The 24,486-nt window shown below is 45.8% G+C and overlaps 1 protein-coding gene across 1 annotated transcript in view; it reads left to right on the top strand.

Annotated features, from left to right (window-relative positions):
• TBX18 (T-box transcription factor 18) overlaps nucleotides 1-1,882 on the top strand; it is a 56,622-nt gene extending 54,740 nt beyond the window's left edge. The window contains exon 8 of the mRNA XM_033938268.1: nucleotides 406-1,882. Coding sequence (XP_033794159.1) covers nucleotides 406-1,130 — 725 coding nt within the window. The 3' untranslated portion in view covers nucleotides 1,131-1,882. The remainder of the gene's footprint in view (nucleotides 1-405) is intronic.
• Nucleotides 1,883-24,486: the final 22,604 nt, after the last annotated feature.

The raw sequence follows: 24,486 nt of genomic DNA, 5'->3' as shown, positions 1-24,486 counted from the left end.
ATGATAATTTAATCTACTCCAATTTTTCCAATTATATGTAATATAATTATATGGAATAGCGCTCGCTAATCTTTCGCACGTGCTAAGTCGGTTAGGGCGCCTTAATAAAAGGACCTTTTAGACTATGACCCTCTTTTATGAAGTTGTGTTAGGCTTTTTTTTATCGCCGGCCGTGGCGGTATTAGCGCTGACGCTCATAGAACGTCTATGAGCATCGGAGATTTTTACCGTCACAGCCGACAATATAAAAGCCTTAATTGAGATTTTTGTAAACGGATCATTTTAATTTCAGCTCTTATCACTTTTGGTAAATTAAATAGCAACGATACAAAGTTGGAAGTTAAAGCTCGGGATATCGTTTTTTCAGCTCTGATATATTACGTCATCTTAAATATTCTTTTTCAGGATCTGTAGGCTCCGCCTCTTTACTCGCAGGGTCCGGGAATGGAGGTCCCGTCACTCACCCGCATCTCCTGCCTGGCTCGCCCTGCTCTTCCCCTGCCTTCCATCTTGGACCAAGCACCAATCAGCTCTGTAGCCTCACTCCAGCGGACTACGCAGCCTGCGCTCGCCCCGGCTTGACACTTAACCAGTACAGCACGTCCTTGGCTGAAACGTATAACAGGCTCGCACACCCCACGGGGGAGACCTTTGCACCCCCAAGAACACCTTCCTATGTCGGGGTAGCCAGCACCACTACCATAAACATGTCAATGGCTAGGACCGACGGAAACGCGTTCAACGGTCCTCAGACGGGACTGTCCGTGCAGATTCCAGGCATGTCTCCGCAGCTGCAGTACGTCATGCCCTCGTCGTCGAGCAGCGCTTTCGCCGCCAATCAGCACCACCAGAGCTCGTGCAACGCTTTTCGACTGCACAGCCCCTGCGCCTTGTACGGATACAACTTTTCCACAACCCCCAAACTGGCTGCAAGCCCTGAGAAACTTGCTTCTTCCCAAGCGAGCTTTCTGGGCTCGTCACTAAGTGGAACCATGACCGATCGGCAGATGTTGCCCCCCGTGGAAGGTGTACACTTGCTTAGCAGCGGGGGGCAGCAGAATTTCTTTGACTCGCGGGCCCTAGGAGGTCTAACCCTGTCATCCTCTCAGGCCTCTGCACATATGGTTTGAAGGACTCTTTATGTAAATATCCATCTGTTTTCAGCAAATCTTTCTCCTTTAGTTTCATTTTGAAGGAGGCCATACTGTATTTGTAGCTTGTAAACTTTGTATATATTAGAAGAGGAAGGTGCACTAAGGCCCTGTTTTACAAAGGCGCGCTAAGCGTTTTAGCGTGGATTTAGGGCGCGCTAAATCAACGCGTGCGCTAACTGCTAACCTGTCCATAGGATAACATGCACGCGTTAGCGTCTAGCGCCCGCTAAAAAGCTTAGCGCACCTTTGTAAAAGAAGGGTAAATATTTGTGCTTTTATATACAGTACATACATACATATATATAGATATATACTGTATATATAAATTCACACACACCATTTTTAATTATTAAAAGATTTTATACACCGTTTACTTAAATTTCTAGCAGCACCAGCTATATAATGCATTTCCCTAGCATAGCTCCTCCGTTCTTTCTCAACGTTCCCAGTATATATGATGTAGTTTTTAAAGCGCTGGATCACCCTTCCAATTTGGTAGCTTAAAGCGGTGTACATGTTTCTCAGCTGCAATAGCTCTCTGCCAGGGGGAATGGGAAATAAAGAGGGGAGGCATGGCCTAGTGGTCAGAGCTGCCGCCTCAGCATTCTCAGGTCGTGTGTTTGATCCTAGCCTGCTCCCTGTGACTCGGGGCGAGCCGCTTGACCCTCCATTGCCCCCAGGTAGCACAGTAAGATTGTGAGCCTGCTGGGACAGGTAGGGGCAGCACTTTAGAGCAGTGGTTCCCAAACCTGTCCTGGAGGACCCCCAGGCCAATCGGGTTTTCAGGCTAGCCCTAATGAATATGCACGAGAGAGATTTGCATATAATGGAAGTGAGAGGCATGCAAATCAGCTCCATGCATATTCATTAGGGCTATCCTGAAAACCTGATTGGCCTGGGGGTCCTCCAGGACAGGGTTGGGAACCACTGCTTTAGAGTACCTGTAAACCATATTGTAAACTGTTTTGGGTGAATCTTTTTTTATGGAAAAGGTGGTTAATAAATCCCCAGTAAATACAATAAACTGTGGTAGGTGTTTGCAGTTACAGACAAAATTAACACATGGTACCATGAAAAGGCTGTGCAGTAACTGGTAAAAATAATAATTTTATTTTCATATTCAGCTAAAAAAAACCAAACAAACCAGTTTACAACAAAGAAGTTCCTAAAAAGGAACCATGATATTAATACCAGACCCTTGACACGTATCAAAAGCAATGATTACAAAGACTAATATTCTACACATAAAAATCAAACAATAATCCCTTTTCAATCGAAACATTCTTAAAAAATCATCCAGCCAACAGTGCATAGTTTGGGGTTCTTTTTTAAACGCTGACCACTGTGGACAGAATTAGCTCTGGGTATTCAATGTCTGGGCACTGAATATCTGGGGCTAATTTTTGATATGGGAGTTGCTGGAGCGTATGCGGGTTCTGGCCCGTTTTCAGTCAGAACCCACATAACTACAAGCAGGAGAAATCTTCATGTTCTTCCTGAGAGGTGGGATGAAAGGGGATCCTGGGAGGAGGGGGGTATGATGTGCTCCTGGGGGCTGGGTAGGAGGGAGGGTGGAGAGATTGGAGGGGGTGGGGGATTAGGAGATGTTCCAGGAAGTGAGAGGGAGGAAGCGGGTCATGAGTGGCCAAAATTACCTATACAGGTCACATCTGATATTCAGCCAGGACCACTGTTCCCCTAAGCTGAACTGGAGTCCTCCACCTACAGCCCTACCAGTGGGTGGTGCTGTTTCACTATCACATTTTCAGTAGTGAGGGACAAGTGAGATCTGTAGGACTCCAGGGAACCTGCCTGTCTCTAAAGACTGAAAACACAATATTGAAGCACCACCCCCTACTGACAGCAGTGCAGTTGGAGGACTCCCGCTCAACTTAGAGCAGGAGTGTCAAAGTCCCTCCTCGAGGGCCGCAATCCAGTTGGGTTTTCAGGACTTCCCCCAATGAATATGCATGAGATCTATTAGCATATAATGAAAGCAGTGCATGCAAATAGAGCTCATGCATATTCATTGGGGAAAACCTGAAAACCCAACTGGATTGCGACCCTCGAGGAGGGACTTTGACATCCCTGGCTTAGAGGGAATACTCAAGAGAATAGTTAAGCATTGCCGGAGGTTGTGAGAGCGGATAGCATAGCTAGTTTTAAGAAAGGTTTGGTCAAATTCCTGGAGTAAAAGTCAATAGTCTCTTATTGAGAAAGACATGGGGGAAGCCATTGCTTGCCCTGGATTGGTAGCATGGAATGTTGCTACTCCTTGGGTTTTGACCAGGTACTAGTGATCTGGATTGGCCACCGTGAGAACAGGCTACTGGGCTGGATGAACCATTGGTCTGACCCAGTAAGGCTATTCTTATATTCTTATGATCCACATAAGTTCTGACAGTTAGCACATAACAAATTAGTTCCTGACATTCAGTACAAACATGACCTTGCATCGAATATCTAAGGCTAACCCTGCTCATGGCAGTCAACATGTAAAAAACATACTGACCACCATGGGCTGAATATTGATTGGCTTGATTAAAAATGTATACACTCAGGACTAGTGAATTTTCAAAAAGGCCAATGTATGAGAATAACTCTCAAAGTTAGGAGCATTCATCCTTTGAATGTTGAGCCCTTTGAAGTTATCTCATGCATTTTTGATCAGAAAGGCATTCCAGGCAGCCACCGTACCCTCCATGAAAAAGTACCTTTTCAAGCCAAGTACAACCCCAAGTACCCCCTAAGCCTAACAAATACCAACCGAGTACCCCCGCCCAAGCTCTGCCCCAGACCGACAGCAATGTAGGTGGAGGACTCCCGCCAAGCAGCGATTGGCTGGCCCGGAACCTTCTCTCCGACATCAATATTGACATCGGGGGGAAGGCTTGTGGGCCGGTGGCATGCAATTGCTGCATGCACCTGGTCCTTCCTTGCGGCGGCGATGGGGGATGATTGGATTGAGGTGTTGGGGGGCGGCGGTGGACTGGGGTGGGGGGGTGGTTGTAGCGTATCGGGTGGCAGGGAGGAAAAGGCGACGGCTTCAGTGGGGGGCAGGCAGGGAGAGATACCAGGTGGCAGTCAGCCTGCGTTCGCCCCCTAGGGTATGCGTACCGCAGGTTGAAGAACACTGCTTTAGAACATAAGAGTTGCCACACTGGGACAGACTGAAGGTCCATCAACGGAAGGGAAAAGGAATGGGACTTGTAAACACCAGTGGGTTTTGTGGTTACATATTCAAAGCAGTTTCCATATATACAGGCACATATTTTGTCACCGGCCCAGTATCCTGTTTCCAACAGTGGTCAATCCAGGTCATAAGTACCTGATAAAAACCCAAGCAGTAAAACAGATTTTATGCTGCTTATCCTAGAAATATGCAGTGGATTTTCCCAGGTCATGTCAATAATGGCTTATGGACTTTTGTTTTAGGAAATTATCCAAACCTTTTTTAAACCCTGCTAAGCTAACAGCTTTCAACACATTCTCCAGCAATGGTTCAATTACACATTCAGTAAATTTTAAGTTGACACCCCCCTCCCTGTAACTCCCTGTTACACTGTTCTAGCCACTAACACAAAATAGCAACAACCTTTGATTTCCCTACAGGGGCACTGGGTTGTTTCCCTCACCCTGTAAACTCTCCCCTAGTGACTGGTTTAAATGTATTAAGGGTTTTCTCTTTTTTTTTTTTTCTAAAGAATGGACTAAAGCTTTGGAAAACAGAGTCCTGAACTCAAGCAGAATACAAGTCAGGACCTGGCTCCTTGCAAGCTTAAAAACAGTCTGCTTATTCTGGCTCTGGTTTGCTGCTGTTGATGTGCCATGCTTTTAACTATGTTCTTTTAGATAGAAAAATGAAGGCAGCTAAAGACCATATGGCCTGTCTAGTCAGCCTAACCATGCCAACGACTAACCCTTCCTCTCCCTTAGAGAGGTCATTAGGAAACGGGCTTGTGGTTTCGACCCCTGCGGTGGAACTCAGAGCAAGCCAGGACACCTAGGGGCTCCTGCGCGCCAACATTGTTGTGAAGGATTGCACTTCTGCCATTTCTTCTTCTGGAAAGCTTTAGTAAGCGTAAAATGAGACAGAGAGCGATTGGTAAAAGATGAAATCAAGTCCATCTATAATTCCGGTTTTGGTGTGAGCAAGCAGACGGCCTACAGCCACCTCTCACAGTTCCGTGGATAGTTGATTACCAGCGTTTCATTAGACCTTCACAGCGGTTAGCAGTTTTTAAGCAGATGACAGCCACAGACGGAATTAAACCTAGATATTTAATACTGTCACAATCTAGGCATTGGTAGTGAATTTCCAGGCCATCTGCCAACTCTGAAGTTATGCATTTGCCAGTCAATATTTAGCATAGCTATGTGGGTAAAGATAGGACTGCCCTGTGGCATCTTCTCGTTACGCTAACTTAGTATGGTCCCGGGGCAGAAAAGTGTAGTTACTTACCTGTAACGTAGGTTCTCCGTGGACAGGTGGATAGTCAGGAACACAACCATATGTGGCTGACTCATCCTCCTTGCCCTAGGAGAAAGTGTAGTTACTTACCTGTAACGTAGGTTCTCTGTGGACAGCAGGATAGTCAGGAACACAACCATATGTGGCTGACTCATCCTGCTTATCCTAGGAGAAAGTGTAGTTACTTACCTGTAACGTAGGTTCTCTGTGGACAGCAGGATAGTCAGGAGCACAACCATATGTGGCTGACTCATCCTGCTTGCCCTAGGAGAAAGTGTAGTTACTTACCTGTAATGTAGGTTCTCTGTGGACATCAGGATAGGAACACAACCATATGTGGCTGACTCATCCTGCTTGCCCTAGGAGAAAGTGTAGTTACTTACCTGTAACGTAGGTTCTCTGTGGACAGCAGGATAGTCAGGAACACAACCATATGTGGCTGACTCATCCTGCTTGCCCTAGGAGAAAGTGTAGTTACTTACCTGTAACGTACGTTCTCCGTGGACAACAGGATAGTCAGGAACACAACCATATGTGGCTGACTCATCCTGCTTGCCCTAGGAGAATGTACAGGACTAGATAGAGTGCTCAAAGCATCCTTAAATACGTCATTTAGAATAGGAAGAAGTGTAGGGTATCAAAGAGAAAGGGGACAGAGTATTTTCTGGCTCAGGCTGAATTTTTCGGTTTGACCTCCTCCTGCTTGTGTTCCACGACCCCCCGTCTGCCCTGTGTCAAGAGAGTAGTTTTCCCACGTTGATAATTTTAAGCACAGCGTAAAACGTACAGTATTTGGTAACCCCCAATGTAATTGAGGATTTTTAAAAAAAAAATCACGTGGGAGTATTTTCTTAGCCAGATGAATATAGATTTTTTTTTTTTAATGTCTTCCATCCTGTAAAGAAGTGACGGAGCCATGTATTTTTGTAGAGCTGTTTCTTTCAGATATCACAAGGGTTGAGAGTGTTTTGATGTCATTTTGACTGGGTATCGTGGTTGTGCTGACACATCCCATTTTGCTTTTCCTGTTGTTTTGCCAGAGCAAATAACTCACTGTAGCAACTCTAAACGGTAGAGCAATGCATTGTGAAGCACAGTAAAAACCTTACAAGTTCCCTCAGTACCAGTAATGTCTCTCCCCCCCCCCCCCCCCCCCCTCCACCACCACAAATATCTAGTTTGAATCTGTAAACTTGTTCTTGGCCAGTTCCTGAAATCTATTTACTGAAGATCATGGCGGATCTTTACAAACCTTGGCACCCTTGTGGTACTGGCAAATAGTCTGAACAGCCTAGCAAAGCTTTCAGAAGAAGATAACCCTTTTGTACATTCAGATAGGCCAAGATTCTGTACAGTTAGACATAAGAACATAAGCCGTGCCTCTGCTGGGTCAGACCAGAGGTCCATCACGCCCAGCAGTCCGCTCACGCGGCGGCCCATCAGGTCCAGGACGGTAAGTGCCCTACTGCCACCTAACTGACCAATCAGGGGGCACATTTAAATGAAAAATTGACGGCGCCATTCAAAGGTGCTGGCCTCATGCCTAGGGAGGAACGTATGGATGCCTAAGGGTGGGGGGAGGGGGGGGTGGTTTGCACCGGAAGTGACCTTAGGCGTTCCGATGTGCCTCCATAGGCGCAAGACCAGCACCTTAAATGCAGGTCTTTAAAATTCTAGCCTACATTTCATGAATTAACAATCCTGATGAACAGTCTTCAGCAAGGGAACATCCAACTGATATAATATAATAATAATTCTAACAGTTTATATACCGCAGGACCGTGAAGTTCTATGCGGTTTACAATGATTAGAAATGTTACAGAACTACTGAACACTGTATGTTACACACATATCTCCCCAAACTAGGTGGAGGCCTATGCACCAGCTCTGAGACTGGTAGACGTGCTCATGTCTAAACATGTAAATCTGTATTTACCCAGTTACATTAGAATCTGGTGCTTAAGTTCTTCTAGGGCAGCGTCTCGCACACTTTGTGAGCCAGTGGCGCACTAAACCGGTGGATGTGGCTCGAGGGCACTCAGAAGGGCGTGAACATTGACACGATGACATCACGCGCATGTGTGATGTCATCCTGTCTATGTCCGCGCATATGCAGAGGCACCTGAGCCGCCAGTAGGGGGATGCTGAAAAAGAAGACACGCCAACTGTGAGAGTTATTGAGAAAGACATGGGGGGAAGCCTCTGGATCGGTAGCATGGAATATTGCTACTCCTTGGGTTTTGACCAGGTACTAGGGACCTGGATTGGACACAGTGAAAACGGGCTACTGGGCTCGATGGACCATTGGTCTTACCCAGTAAGGCTATTTTTATGTGAGCCAAGTATAGGACAGTGAAGCCATTGTAACATCGCTGATGAGGTTGGCTCTGAGGCACTGTGGAATGAGGCATTATGACATCACAATCTCAGCTCTGGAATGTTGTTCTCATTGGGGTTCCGGAATCTTGCTATTCTTTGAGATGCTGGAATGTTGCTACTCCTTGAGTTTTAGCCAGGTACTAGTGACCTGGATTGGCCACCATGAGAACGGGCTACTGGGCTTGATGGACCATTGGTCTGACCCAGTAAGGCTATTCTTATGTGTCCTATAGGACAGTGAAGCCATTGTAACATCACTGATGAGGTTGGCTCTGAGGCATTATGACATCACATCTCAGCTCTGGAATGTTGCTCTCAATGGGGTTCCAGAATCTTGCTCTTCTTTGAGGTGCTGGAATGTTGCTACTCCTTGAGTTTTGACCAGATACTTGGGACCTGGATTGGCCACCGTGAGAACGGGCTATTGGGCTCGATGGACCAATGGTCTGATCCAATGCAGTTAGGGTTACCAGATGTCCGGATTTCCTCCTTATTAGGTCTGCACGGCTTTTCAAAAACCTGGCACTTTGTCCGGGTTTTGAAAAGTCTTCTCAAATCGCGTCAGGCAGGGAGAAAGTCCGTGCATACGCGGACTTCCTCCCGGCCTGACAAGAGCAGGCAGAGGGGGGCGGGGCTAGGGTGGGACTGGGGGCTGGATTAGGGCTTTACAGGCAGGGATGGGCAGACCTGGGGGCGGGTTTAGGGGATTCGGATTTTCCGATTGGAAAATCTGAAAACCCTAAGTAAGGCTATTCTTATGTTCTTATGTTTTCCGGGCTGCCTCCTGGCAGCTGAATATTGGCCAGTTCAAGTTATATGAGGACATATTCTTTTAGGCTTTCATGGCTAGTGTCATGTTCCTTACAGCTGTTGGAGAGAAACTACAAGAGTTCTTCAAAAAGTTTCCGTACTTTCATGTTTTCGCAGGAAATGGTTGGGGCAGGAGAAGAGATAAGAGGGCGTGTTGCAGACTGCCAATCAGGCAAGCCGGCTCACTTTGCAGGTAGTGATGTTATTTGCTTTTGAGATATTTAATAAAGTATTTTAAAACATAATAAAAGTGTGGAAACTTTTGGAAGATCCCTCGGTTTGCTTGATTGACATTTCAGCCATTCTGCTGTGGATTTCTTCAGGGTGAGCGTCACTCTGAATAAAGCCACAGCAAGATGGCTGAATCATCAATCAAAGCGAAGGAACGCTGAAGTAGAGAATGACATGGTGACAAAATTCATCACCGTCCCCGCCCCCGCGGATAACCGCAGGAAATAATCCCATGTCATTTTCTAGTGTCTGTTTCAACCTCAGTCCTTCTACACCAGCATTCTTCAAAGCAAAGCTTGCGGGTCAGTGGTTTTGGCCATTCATACTCTGATTCTTATGTGAGCCAAGGATAATGAAGCCATTGTGACATCACTGATGTGATTGGCTCTTAGGCACTGGTGGAATGAGGCATTATGACATCACAATATCTGCTCTGGATACCAGAGACTGTCATTCTGTAGTGTCTGTTTCAACCTCAGTCCTTCTGCACCAGCATTCTTCAAAGCAAAGCTTGCGGGTCAGTGGTTGTGGCCATTCATACTCTGATTCTTCCCCCTCTCCTTAAAGAATGACATGAAGATGGTTTCCCGCAGTTATCCGTGGGGACGGGGACGGTGATGAATTTTGTCACCGTGCCATTCTCTACCCTGAAGTGAAAAATGTAAAGCAGTTAACTCATTCACAGCCTGGTACTTCTGCTGTAAGGAACATCCATTTCACAGACATTCTTCTAAGCCAGTGTCTCTCAAACCTTTTTAGTTCCGGTCCACTAAATGGAGCAAATGTTTTTCGTGGCACATTATAATTGGAATTATAAAATTGCAAAGCCAACAAACAATTTAAAAAAAAATTGAGAGTTATTTATTTACCCCCCTCCTTTACTAGATCTGATTTTAGCGCCGGCAACGGCGAATTCTATGAGCGTCGGAGCAGTTACCACCGCTGCCAGCGCTAAAACCCACGCTACACATTAGTAAAGAAGAGGGGTTACAGTTCTTTAAGCTACGTATGGGTGATTGTAACAACGGCGAAACTAAAGTAGATAGAATAGAATTGCTAATCAATGCGATGGATGTCCTTGTTTTTGAGGGCGAATTAAACTAAACTAAACTTTGAATTAACTCAAAATGGGGTTTGATAGTCAACAAGCAAACCCGCGTTCACCATCTGCAGTCATTCTCTTTTGTTCAATTTAATTTCCGTCAGAGCTGAAAATCCAAGTACGCAAAGATAAGAAGATCCAAACGGTACCAACACCTTGATTGCTTTGTTGCTCAAGTTAGGATAATTACCACAGAAAAAAAAATAAAGCTAAAATTACTTCTCTGGGAAGTGTATAAGGAGAGAGAAGCAAGGAGAGATATTGAGGGGGCAGTGGAGGAGAAGGGTAATGCTAAGAGTGACTTATCTGAGGACCAATCACGTCACAGAATGATGCTTGTCTGGGCGGTTGTATCCTTACGCACACAGACCACTCATAACATTGACAGACTCTTGCGTATGTGATGTACATGCCATCTATTCTAGTGTATACTTATGAAAGGAATTTTAAAAAATAAAGTAAAATTCTGTAATCTCTCATGGCTACCAGACGTATGCAGTGCTGTATGGAGTCACAAAGAAGAAGACAGTCCCTACGCGAAAGAGCTTACAATGTAAACAGCCACACAGGATGCCATGGATACAGTTAAGGGGAACGGTTCATCAGCTGGCTGGGTTGGAGGGCAGAAGGGAGCACAGGACAATCAAGCCATTGTGACATCACTGAGGAGGTTGGCTCTTATTGGTGGAATGAGGCATTATGACATCACAATCTCAGCTTTGCTTCCCAAAGACTGAAACTCTTCACATCACTACTAGTACAGTACTATTAAATTATTTCTATAGCGCTACCAGACGTATGCAGCGTTGTATAGAGTCACAAAGAAGACAGTCCCTGCTTGAAAGAGCTTACAATCTGAACAGCCAAGACAGCCAAACAGGATGTCACGGATACAAATAAGGGGAACAGTTCATCTGCTGGCTGGGTTGGAGGACAGAGGAGTAGGGTTAAGGATGGAAGGCTATATCAAAAAGGTGAGTTTTCAGTCTGCTTTTAAACAAGGGAAGGGGCTTGACGGACAAACTCGGGTAATTTATTCCAGGCATAGGGGGCAGCTAGATGAAAGGAACGAAGTCTGGAACTGGCAGTGGAGGAGAAGGGTAACGTTAAGAGTGACTTATCTGAGGAACAGAGTTCTCTGGGCGGTGTATAAGAAGAGAGAAGCAAGGAGAGAGATTGAGGGGGCAGTGGAGGAGAAGGGTAACGTTAAGAGTGACTTATCTGAGGAACAGAGTTCTCTGGCAGTGTATAATGAGAGAGAAGCAAGGAGAGATATTGAGGGGGCAGTGGAGGAGAAGGGTAATGCTAAGAGTGACTTATCTGAGGAACAGAGTTCTCTGGGAAGTGTATAAGAAGAGAGAAGCAAGGAGAGAGATTGAGGGGGTAGTGGAGAAGAAGGGTAATGCTAAGAGTGACTTATCTGAGGAACAGAGTTCTCTGGGAAGTGTATAAGGAGAGAGAAGCAAGGAGAGATATTGAGGGGGCAGTGGAGGAGAAGGGTAACGCTAAGAATGACTTATCCGAGGAACAGATATAAGGAGATATATTGAGGGGGCAGTGAAGGAGAAGGGTAACGCTAAGAGTGACTTATCTGAGGAACAGAGTTCTCTGGGAAGTGTATAATGAGAGAGAAGCAAGGAGAGATATTGAGGGGGCAGTGGAGAAGAAGGGTAATGCTAAGAGTGACTTATCTGAGGAACGGAGTTCTCTGGGAGGTGTATAAGGAGACAGAAGCAAGGAGAGATATTGAGGGGGCAGTGGAGAAGAAGGGTAATGCTAAGAGTGACTTATCTGAGGAACAGAGTTCTCTGGGAAGTGTATAAGGAGAGAGAAGCAAGGAGAGATATTGAGGGGGCAGTGGAGGAGAAGGGTAACGCTAAGAGTGACTTATCTGAGGAACAGAATTCTCTGGGAGGTGTATAATGAGAGAGAAGCAAGGAGAGATATTGAGGGGGCAGTGGAGAAGAAGGGTAACGCTAAGAATGACTTATCCGAGGAACAGATATAAGGAGATATATTGAGGGGGCAGTGAAGGAGAAGGGTAACGCTAAGAGTGACTTATCTGAGGAACAGAGTTCTCTGGGAAGTGTATAAGGAGAAAGAAGCAAGGAGAGATATTGAGGGGGCAGTGGAGGAAAAGGGTAATGCTAAGAGTGACTTATCTGAGGAACAGAGTTCTCTGGGAAGTGTATAAGGAGAGAGAAGCAAGGAGAGATATTGAGGGGGCAGTGGAGGAAAAGGGTAACGCTAAGAGTGACTTATCTGAGGAACAGAGTTCTCTGGGAAGTGTATAAGGAGAGAGAAGCAAGGAGAGATATTGAGGGGGCAGTGGTGGAGAAGGGTAATGCTAAGAGTGACTTATCTGAGGAACAGAGTTCTCTGGGAAGTGTATAAGGAGAGAGAAGCAAGGAGAGATATTGAGGGGGCAGTGGTGGAGAAGGGTAATGCTAAGAGTGACTTATCTGAGGAACAGAGTTCTCTGGGAAGTGTATAAGGAGAGAGAAGCAAGGAGAGATATTGAGGGGGCAGTGGAGGAAAAGGGTAACGCTAAGAGTGACTTATCTGAGGAACAGAGTTCTCTGGGAAGTGTATAAGGAGAGAGAAGCAAGGAGAGATATTGAGGGGGCAGTGGAGGAAAAGGGTAACGCTAAGAGTGACTTATCTGAGGAACAGAGTTCTCTGGGAAGTGTATAAGGAGAGAGAAGCAAGGAGAGATATTGAGGGGGCAGTGGTGGAGAAGGGTAATGCTAAGAGTGACTTATCTGAGGAACAGAGTTCTCTGGGAAGTGTATAAGGAGAGAGAAGCAAGGAGAGATATTGAGGGGGCAGTGGTGGAGAAGGGTAATGCTAAGAGTGACTTATCTGAGGAACAGAGTTCTCTGGGAAGTGTATAAGGAGAGAGAAGCAAGGAGAGATATTGAGGGGGCAGTGGAGGAAAAGGGTAACGCTAAGAGTGACTTATCTGAGGAACAGAGTTCTCTGGGAAGTGTATAAGGAGAGAGAAGCAAGGAGAGATATTGAGGGGGCAGTGGTGGAGAAGGGTAATGCTAAGAGTGACTTATCTGAGGAACAGAGTTCTCTGGGAAGTGTATAAGGAGAGAGAAGCAAGGAGAGATATTGAGGGGGCAGTGGTGGAGAAGGGTAATGCTAAGAGTGACTTATCTGAGGAACAGAGTTCTCTGGGAAGTGTATAAGGAGAGAGAAGCAAGGAGAGATATTGAGGGGGCAGTGGTGGAGAAGGGTAATGCTAAGAGTGACTTATCTGAGGAACAGAGTTCTCTGGGAAGTGTATAAGGAGAGAGAAGCAAGGAGAGATATTGAGGGGGCAGTGGAGGAAAAGGGTAACGCTAAGAGTGACTTATCTGAGGAACAGAGTTCTCTGGGAAGTGTATAAGGAGAGAGAAGCGAGGAGAGAGATTGAGGGGCAGCAGAATGAACACACTTATAGGTCAGCAATAGGAGCTTGAACTGTATACAGAGGTGGATAGGGAGCCAGTGAAGTGACTTAAGGAGAGGGTAACATCTAAACTACTGGCTTTTGCAAATGATTTCTGAAGACACCTATCTGTTGAATAGCTTTGGTGACTTGTTAATTGTCGGTGGAGTATTTGATGACAGGTTCAAGAATCTGAGGCACAGCAGTATCCTTTGCAGCACTTTAATCTTTGTCAACGAATCTCCCAGCAGCCGTGATTAATGGCACCACCTCAGCTTCTTTGCAATGTTGTACCTATAGGCGGTAGACGTTTTCCCTGCTTCCTCTTTGCAGGATCACTGATATTTTCGTTTAAGTCGCTCTAAACTAAGCATAAAAACCTAAGAACATAAGAATTGCCATACTGAGACCTACCAAAGTTCCATCAAGCCCGGCATCCTGTTTCCAACAGTGGTCAGCCCAGGTCCCCAGTACCAAGTAGCCGCGGTGATAACGGCTCCGACGCTCACGGAACTCCTATGAGCATTGGAGCTGTTACCGCCGCGGTCAGCGCTAAAAACTTCACTACGGTTTTGTAAAAGGGGAAGGGGATAAAAAAGGAAGCTTCAAACATGCATAAAAGCTTGGGTCTGTCTCGTTACGTTCACATTTAAGGTCTGAGCAAAATTTAGATAAATTTAAGGGTAACCTTAAAAGTTTCCTCTTTAAAGATGCTTATGAATGCTAAATGATCTCTGGGTCCACCCTTGCCGATTTCTGTATTGATTCCATCCAACTTTTAATATGATTTCTCTCACTGCCCTCTTGTTTTTAACCTTAATTGCTCTTTTCTTTTTTCAAATTGTATTTCCCCCCCACTATCCTCTTGTTTTCATGTTTGTTACGTCTTGTCATGTTTGACAAACCTACTTCAATTTTTTGAGACAGTGAACAGACAAATTGATAGTGGAGAAGTGGTGGATATTGTATACTTGGACTTTCAGAAAGCGTTCGACAAGGTTCCACATGTAAGACTTCTCAGGAAACTACAAGGTCATGAAATAGAGGGAGATATACTAAGATGGATAGGCAAATGGCTAGAGAACAGAAAACAGAGAGTGGGCATCAATGGGAAGTTCTCAGACTGGAAGAAAGTGACTAGCGGTGTGCCCCAGGGCTCGGTACTTGGACCCACTTATTTAATATTTTCATAAATGACCTAGAAGAAGGAACATCCAGTGAAATGCAGACGACACAAAGCTATGCCGGGCAATCAGATCGCAAAAGGACAGCGAGGAACTCTAGAGCGACATGAATCAATTGGAGAAGTGGGCAGATAAATGGCAGATGAAGTTTAATGTGGAAAAATGCAAAGTGATGCATTTAGGCAGAAAAAATAAAGAACACAAGTATAGTATGTCAGGTGTAACTCTGGGAAAGACCGAACAGGAAAAGGACCTGGGAGTACTGATAGGACCTTGAAACCGTTAGCGCAATGTGTGGTGGCGGCAAAAAAAGCAAATAGAATGCTAGGCATGATAAAGAAGGGAATTACGATTAGATCAGAGAAAGTTATAATATCGCTCTACAGAGCCATGGTCAGACCGCATCTGGAATACTGCGTCCAGCATTGGTCTGCATACCTAAAGGATATAAAACTACTAGAGAGGGTGCAGAGACGAGCAACGAAGCTAGTAAAAGGTATGGAGAACCTGGGCCACGAGGAACGACTTTGGAGACTGGGGTTGTTCTCCCTTGAGAAGAGAAGACTGCGGGTGGATCTGATCGAGACTTTCAAAATACTGAAAGGATTCGACAAAATGGAGCAGGGAAAGCAGTTATTTACAATGTCCAATGTGATACGGACAAGAGGACATAGACTGAAGCTGAGGGGGGACAGGTCCAGGACAAATATCAGGAAGTTCTGTTTCACACAGCGAGTGGTGGACACCTGGAACGCTCTCCCAGAGGAAGTAATTGCAGAATCCACCGTTCTAGGATTTAAGGGTAAACTAGATGCACATCTCCTTAAGAGTGGCATAGAGTGATACAGGTAAGGGTAAATTAGATGCACATCTCCCTTGAGAAGCATACGGTGATATGGGGATTAAAACTAGGCCAGGGTGCACCTGGCGGGGCCTCCGCGTGTGCGGGTCACCAGACTTGATAGACCCAGGGTCTGATCCGGAGATGGCAATTCTTATGTTCTTATGTATGTTAATTGTTCCCCACATTAATTTTTAAAATTGTTAAATGTGTGGAGGGGCATAATCGAAAGGAACGTCTAAGTCCGTTTTTGTCTAAGTCGCAAGTCGTCCAAAGTAAAAATCAGCCTAGGACACACTTTCGAAAAATACATCCAAAGTTTTTTTTGTTTCGAAAATCGTCTAACTATAAGTCCTGCCGATCTGATCGGCCAAGTCGCTAAATCATCCATCTTTATACCACATTTTCGTCCAACTTTCCGTCCAAGTCAAAAACGCCTAGAACAAGCCCTGTTGGATGTGGGAGTGGTCTGCAAAGTGATAGACTGCACACCCAGACATGGCACCTAAATAGTGGGGTACCTTATAGGGCACTGCTGTGAACTTCACAAAAACAGTGCCATGTCTTCTCCTCACTACAGCTCCCTTATAGGTCATGGTGAGCTCCCCAAACCACCTCTAGAATCCCCTAGACCCACTTATCTATCACCCCAATAGCCCTTATGGCTGCAGGAGCCACTTATATGCCAGTACAAAAGGGTTTGGGGGTGTATAGGGGAGTGCACATGTTTCAATATCAATGTAGTGATTACAGGGGCTTATGGGCATGGGTCCTCCTCTCCATGAGTTCCTAACCCACCCCCAAGACGGCTGAAGCCGCCTCTGTGCTAGACGACTAGACTTTCCTATGCCAGGCGGCCAGGTGATGATGGTCTGGAGGCTGAATTTTAAAGTTGTGATTAATATTTTTATGGGGGGGGGGGTCAGTGATCACTGGGGTAGTGTGTGGGGGTCTGTTTTATGTGTTTGCAGTGACTTTAGGTGGGTTTTTGTGACTTAGACCATGTTTTACCTGATCTAAGTCACAACATCCAAGTTCCGTCGATCCTGTGCTGTATAACTTTCGGTTATACATGCGGTACGACTATACCTACGTCCCACTCCTCCTGACACGCCCCGTTTAGCTATGGTCATTCAGCGACACTATGAAGGCCTAGGTCGTTTATAAATACGTCCAAAACCCATTTTCATTATCGGCGCTTGGATGTATTTGGGAAATGTTCATCCAAGTGCTGACTTAGGCCGGTTTTTGGATGATTTTCTCTTTCGATTATAAGCTCCTTAGAATTTATGATTAGCGCTTCATCAAATTTGAATACACTTGAAACTTGGATGGGGGCCAGCAACCATTGGGGAGTCATGAGAAATCATGTACCTTTTTGGATGTGATTGAAACAGGTCTGCAAAAAGAAGTCCTTTTTTTACCAACTTGGACATTTTTTCCCATTGCATTGTCACTGAAAGATATCCTAATTTTGGGCCTGTCCTATTCCCTCCTAAAATACACCCCCTTCCTGTTTGGATGTACTGCAGTGTAAAACCTCCAAATTCTGCTTTTCCAAAATAGCTACTGTATTTAGATGTTTTTTTGGCAGACGGACTTTTTCTGGCTTCTGAGATATCCATCTGCTTTTAAAATGAGCACCCCCGGGTGTAAATGGCAGCATTAAAAAAATCTAGAAAGGCCCAGACATATACATGACATTTCAGAACAGGGGTTATTCATAGCGTTACTATATTTTGCGTTGAAAAATCCCGGATGCGTGGCCATGCCCCATTCGGCCTCCAGCCCCACTCTGTTCTGCCTCTAGCCATGCCCCATTCTGCCTCTAGCCCTGCCCCCAGAAAGCTTTGTCTTTTCATTCCTGACCTCCGGGCTGCATCCGAGGGCCTCCAAGCATGCGTGGACAAGTGTGACATCATCCATGCGTGTTCAAAGGCCTTTCAGACGTGGAAACCCTAGTTATTCACCTGTGTTGAAGATATATGCACACAGATTTTAAGGGGTCATTATTAGTGTACTGAATGGGCCTATACAACAGATGTGGATTTCCTATTTCACATAAGTGGTCTGTTTATGTACAAAGATAGATGTCAGTATTTACAGCTGCTTGAGGCACATTTAAATGCCTGCTGTAAAAGGTAACTGCAAATCCCAATGTTCAGCTTACCCCATGAAAGCCCACCTCAATCTGACCCCACCTGACCTTCAAGGCATCTGTCCCCCATTCCATCACCCTGGTGCCAACCCCTTATGTCAGGTTCCCCCCCCCCAATGGCAGCTTTATCTCTTATGGCAAGACTCTCCCCCTGATTCCCCCATGCTCGAGCCTTCTGATGGCAACACTCTCCTCATGTTAAGTCCTTCCATTATGGCAGCTTCCCTACCCCCCCCACCCCCAAATTCTGGGTCTCCCCACTAATTGTGGCCCTCATGGTGAAACTATCCATATGTGGGGAACAACCAGCATGGCTTCTGCAAGGGAAGGTCGTGCCTCACAAACTTGCTGTACTTCTTCGAGGGAATAAACAGCCAGATGGATAAGGGGGAATCCATAGACATCATTTACCTTGACTTCCAAAAAGCTTTCGACAAGGTACCTCACGAACGGCTACTAAAAAAGCTGTGGAACCACGGGGTGCAAGGGGATATCTACCGATGGATCAAACACTGGCTAGCAGGCAGGAAACAGAGGGTTGGAGTAAAGGGCCAATACTCAGACTGGCAATGGGTCACGAGCGGAGTTCCACAGGGGTCGGTGCTAGGACCTCTATTGTTCAATATATTTATTGACGATCTGGAGACGGGGACAAAATGTGAGGTTATCAAATTTGCTGATGACACCAAACTCTGCAGCAGGGTTAGGAACACGGAAGACTGTGAAAACCTGCAAAGGGACCTAACGAGACTGGAAGACTGGGCAAATAAGTGGCAAATGAGTTTTAACGTAGAGAAATGCAAAGTCATGCATGTAGGGAAAAAGAACCCGATGTTCAACTACAAAATGGGGGGAACACCGCTAGGGGTGAGTAACCTTGAAAGGGATCTGGGGGTGATGGTTGACACATCACTGAAACCATCGGCGCAATGTGCAACAGCCTCAAAGAAAGCAAACAGAATGCTGGGCATCATCAAAAAAAGGTATCACAACCAGGACGAAGGAAGTCATCATGCCGCTGTATCGCGAAATGGTGCGCCTGCACCTGGAGTACTGTGTTCAATACTGGTCGCCGTACCTCAGAAAGGACATGGCGGTACTCGAGGGAGTGCAGAGGAGGGCAACTAAACTGATAAAAGGTATGGAAAATTTCTCTTACGCTGACAGGTTAAAAACGTTGGGGCTGTTCTCTCTGGAGAAGAGGAGACTTAGAGGGGACATGATAGAAACCTTCAAAATCCTAAAGGGCATAGAGAAAGTGAATAAGAACAGATTCTTCAAACTGTGGGGAGCCACAAGCACTAGGGGTCACTCGGAGAAATTGAAAGGGGACAGGTTTAGAACAAATGCGAGGAAGTTCTTTTTTACCCAGAGGGTGGTGGACACATGGAACGCGCTTCCGGAGGAGGTGATAAGCCAGAACTCTGTACAGGGGTTCAAGGAAGGTTTGGATAGGTTCCTGGAGGATAAGGGGATAGAGGGGTACAGATAGAACTTGAGGTAGGTTATAGAAGTGGTCAGAAACCACTTCACAGGTCGCGGACCTGATGGGCCACCGCGGGAGCGGACCGCTGGGCGGGATGGACCTCTGGTCTGACCCAGTGGAGGCAACTTCTTATGTTCTTAACCAAACACATGGCATTACAATGCCCCCTGAGGCTCAAACAGAGAAAATGGCACCCTGGCAGACCCCCTACCCCATGACACACTCCCTGGGCTCACTGGAGGTCCCTGAGGTCCAGTAGCGCAGGAATCGTACTCATTCTCTCCTGCTTCGATGATCTGGCCACCCCAAAATGCTATTCAAAAAAAATATTGAAAACAACCAGAGTAAGGACCAGTGTTTGTGGCACACCGCTGTCAATTCCTCCTCCCTTCCAACACCTGCCTTGAAATAACCCTTCTCTCTTCCTCCACACCTGCCTGCGGACTTTGATGTCACAGTACAACGAAAGAACAAGGTACTTACTGCAGCAGCAGTTAGTAGACAACCAGAGAAGAGAGTTGTAGGCCAGGCGGCAGTAGAAGGGGTAAAGAATTGGTACAGTTGGACTGTTGGCCAGGTGGGAGAAGCAGTGAAATCCTCGGTAAAGAGGCAGCATGTGTGATGGAATATGGGCTGGGCAGCTTTTGACTGAGTTCAGTGAATTCAGGAGGACAATAGACCGATTCTGTGGCCAGCGCCATAGTTCTGAGATTGTAGAAGTTTGTGGCCGAGGTTGCGCAAGGGTGGGGGCAAGAAACCCCAGCAAATGCAATTTCCTACCATACTGAAAATAGAAATAACAGCATGACCTCTTGTAAATAATACTTTGTCTCACATGAGTTATTCCTGTCTTGTTTGTGGCCAAAAAAGTAAATACTTGCTTTGTGATTAGAAGCTATTTCACTCTTGGCCCGGTGCCTCGCAATGAACCTGGAGCCCCTGAGCACCTCCAGAATAGCATGCGTCTATAGAACAAAAGCCTAAAATGCTCGCTGGAAATGTGTGGTGTCCAAAGAGTTTATCTTCGGTTGGTTTTTCGGACCTGTTGACCTGTCGGGGCTTAGAGTATATTGTCATCCTATTGCCACTTATTGTAAGCAGTCCTACTGAGCTGCGTAAAAAGAGAAACATCAGTGACAGAATGTATTTTTTTTAAAAAAAATCTGTTTAAAAATGTGGCAAATCCTGGCTAGCCCTGTGTGGTAACGTAAACGAGGGTGGGCCTGGAGCCTGGAGCCAGGACAAGCCGTAGCCACATTGTGGGTTAAGATGAACAAAATGTCATTGTATTCTGAAGTAAAATAAACAGTTATAGTTGCTTTAGTTCATCTCCCTATATATTTCTGGGTTTTGTTGTTACATTTATTTTGAAGTGTCAGGTTAGAGTCTTGTTGAACTCACAGGTAGGAGAGAAAATAACTGCTATACTATACAGGTCTTATATCCCACAATTTTTCGACAAGTATCCAATGCATATAACAAAAGACTTCGTTATGTAATTAACAATAGGAATGGTTCATGAGGTAGTATAGATCAGTAGAGACGGATATACTGCCCAGAGTCATCAATAAAGAGAAGAGATATGTCTTTAGTGTCTTCCAGAAGTAAGAAGAAATCCGTCAGAGGGATATTGGGAGGTTATTCCAAATGGATGGGGCTTAGAATTCGAAAGTTGACTTGAACAGCTTTTTTGGGTGGACTTGTTGCGGAGACGGGAACGGGATCTTGAAGTGTTGCATTGTTCTTGCGTTGAGGAAGGAAGGTGTTACCTTGATGCTTGTGGTAAGTTCATAGCAGGTTTCGCCGTATATAGTTTTGCGGGCCATGCTTGCCATCTTGAACTGAATTATTTTCTTTATCAGTAGCTAGTGAAGCTCTTTTAGAAGTGGGGTGGCCTTGTACACTTTGCTGACTCTGAGTATTAATCTGGCCACTATTCTGAAGCATCTGTAACCTTTCCTGCGATACTACTGTATAGGGAGTCGCAGTAGTCCAGATATGGTAGTAGGATTGCTTGACCGATTGTCCCAAACTTGTTTTGGGTTAGGACTGGCCTGACTAGTCTCAGTTGTCTTAGTCTGAAAAAGAATCTTCTCGTCACTGCATGGATTTGGTCTTTATAGAAACATAGAAACATAGAAAGATGACGGCAGAAAAGGGCCAAGGCCCATCAAGTCTGCCCACTATAGACCCTCCCCTTAAGATTAGCTAGTGTTTTGCCCTGACCCTCTTAGGGATCCCACATGGGCGTCCCATTTATTCTTAAAATCTGGCACGCTGCTTGCCTCGATCACCTGCACTGGAAGCCCGTTCCACCGATCAATCACTCGCTCCGTGAAGAAATACTTCCTGGTGTCGCCGTGAAATTTTCCGCCCCTGAGTTTGAGCGGGTGCCCTCTTGTGGTTGAGGGGCCTCTAAGAAGGAAGATGTCATCTTCCACTTCTATACGTCCGGTGATGTATTTAAACGTCTCAATCATGTCTCCCCTATCCCTGCGCTCCTCTAGAGTGTAGAGCTGCAAATTGTCTAGTCTTGCTTCGTACGGGAGACCTTTAAGCCCTGAGACCATTCTGGTGGCCATTCTTTGGACCGACTCGACCCTCTGCACGTCTTTGCGGTAGTGTGGCTTCCAGAATTGCACGCAGTATTCCAGATGAGGTCTCACCATGGCCCTGTACAATGGCATAATGACAGCAGGCTTTCTGCTGACAAAACTTCTACGGATGCAACCCAGCATCTGCCTTGCCTTTGAGGAAGCCTTCTCCACCTGATTGGCAGATTTCATGTCTGCACTAATGATTACTCCCAAATCTCGTTCCGCAGAAGTCCTGGTCAAGGTCTCCCCGTTCAAGGTATAAGTTCTGCACGGGTTTCTGTTACCTAGGTGCATGACCTTACATTTTCCAGCATTGAAGCCCAGCTGCCAGGTTGAGGACCAGCATTCCAATGTGCGCAGGTCCTGCGCCATACTATCTTGTAAATTGTCCTCGCTTACCATATTACATAGTTTGGCGTCGTCGGCGAATAATGTTACTTTACCTTGAAGCCCTTGAGTCAGATCTCCTATGAATATGTTGAAGAGGAGCGGACCCAAGACCGAGCCCTGAGGCACCCCGCTGGTCACCTCCGATGTCCCAGAGAAAGTACCGTTAACCATCACCCTCTGACGTCTGCCACTCAGCCAATCTCTGACCCATGCCGTCAGAGTCTCTCCCAACCCCATTGATTTCATCTTGTTTAACAGTCTGCGGTGTGGGACGCTGTCAAAAGCTTTACTGAAGTCCAGGTACACTATGTCCAGTGAATCTCCTTCATCCAGTCTTTTTGTTACCCAGTCAAAGAAGCTGATGAGGTTTGATTGGCAGGACCTACCCTTGGTGAATCCATGTTGATTGGGGTCCCGTAGATTCCCTTCGTTCAAGACCGTGTCCAACTAGGTTAAGGATGAGTCAAGAACGACACCCAACACTTTGGAAGTTCTTTCAATTTTTAGCTTTTCACCTGAAATGAGTTCAATTTCAGTGCATGATAGTAAGTCGAAGTCGCCGAACCAGAGAAGCTTAGTTTTGAACTTGTTGAACATAAGAACATAAGAATTGCCCCTGCTGGGTCAGACCAGTAGTCCATCAAGCCCAGCAGTCCGCTCACGCGGCGGCCCTCTGGTCAAAGACCAGTGCCCTGACCGAGACTATCCCTATCAGGGTACGTCCTTGGTCAGCAGGAACTTGTCTAACTTTGTCTTGAGCTTGAGGTAGTTCTTTTAGTATCCAGCCGCTGAGGTAGTCAATTGCGGTTCTTATGTGTTGTAGTGTATTATCCAACGTGTTTCTAGTGTCACAAAGGAGAAAGATGTCATCTGCATATGAGAGGATTTGAACTCATGGAAGGGTGAAACTTTTGCCTAGAATGCTTACGTATAGGTTGAATAGTGAGGGGGGGGGGGAGTGGGGATCCTTGCGGAACTCCGCAGGTGGCTTTCCAGCTTTGCGATTTCTTCCCATCCTTCCATACCTCGTAAAATCAATTATTTAGGAAATGGGTGAACCATTATAGCACATTTCCTTGAACTCGCAGCATTTTTTTTTTTTTTACAAGTGTCCTTTTGTGGCCTGCTCACTGCTGGACTCTGGTCTGCCTCCCTAGAATTACCAGTACAATTGTTAGCAATTTAGCTTGCAAGACAAACTTGGCCTACCTGTTGCAATTGCAGGTCACACATAGCTGCTTCCCTCTGGGCCTTCCTAACCTAGCTGTGCCCTGAGCTTTTAGACTTCCTGGCTTTCACCCATTCCATATTACTCCCCTCTGGGCAGGACTATGGATCTTAAGGTGGTTCTGACACTGTAAGGGAGTACCCTTAAGAGGAAGTGGCAGCCTCCTTTAGAATCCCTCACACCCTGTTGTAACAATTCATAAATAAAGATGTGTAAAAAGTATTGAATATGATTATTCATAGGGTTACCGTATTTTTCTACAGGAAACCCTGGAAACATGACCCCGCCCCATTCTGCCTCCATCCCCACCCTCCCAAAGCCTCCTCTCTTCTTCCAGACGAGTCCCAGCCGCATCTGGAGGGCCTGGAGCACGCGCGGTTCCGTGTGACGTCACCCGCGCATGCTCAGAGGTCCTCCAGATGCGGCCGGAGCTCGTCGGGGCTTTCTAAAACCCGGACAAATGCCGGGTTTTGGAAAGACCATTCGGGAGTCCGGACAATCCTCTAAAAAGAGGGCATGTCCGGGTTTTCCCGGACATCTGGTAACCCTAGTTATTCATCACCAATTTTTGAGGGAATTACCCAATGATTACCTTTCAAAATAAACAGTGTGTGTGTGAATTCATTGTCAACCTTACAAATGACACTATACTAAACAATGGGATATCATCTAGATTCGGCTTGTTCACCCTATGGCCCTGTGGCCAGAAACCGGCCCTCCATTTGCTTTTTTATAAATATTCTTTCTTTTTTTTATTAACTCTTTCTAATCTAATCTAATCTAATCTAATCTAATCTAATCTAATGCTTGACTTTATATACCAAGTCATCATTCAAGCAAAGCTTGATTCGGTTTACAGTAGTTAAGTTATCGAATAAAACCCCAGAAAAGAATAAGACTAAGTTTGGTAAAGTTAATTTTCAAAGTGTTTAGCAAACAAATTCGTTTTTAAGGATTTGCGAAAAGGTCGAAGTGAGCCGGAACTCCTTAAAAGAAGTGGAAGGTCATTCCACAGTTGA

This window comes from Geotrypetes seraphini, chromosome 3 (assembly GCF_902459505.1).
Source record: "Geotrypetes seraphini chromosome 3, aGeoSer1.1, whole genome shotgun sequence".
Taxonomy (NCBI): domain Eukaryota; kingdom Metazoa; phylum Chordata; class Amphibia; order Gymnophiona; family Dermophiidae; genus Geotrypetes; species Geotrypetes seraphini.
Note: the sequence above shows the minus strand (reverse complement) of the source record. Positions and strands in the feature narration are given on the sequence as shown.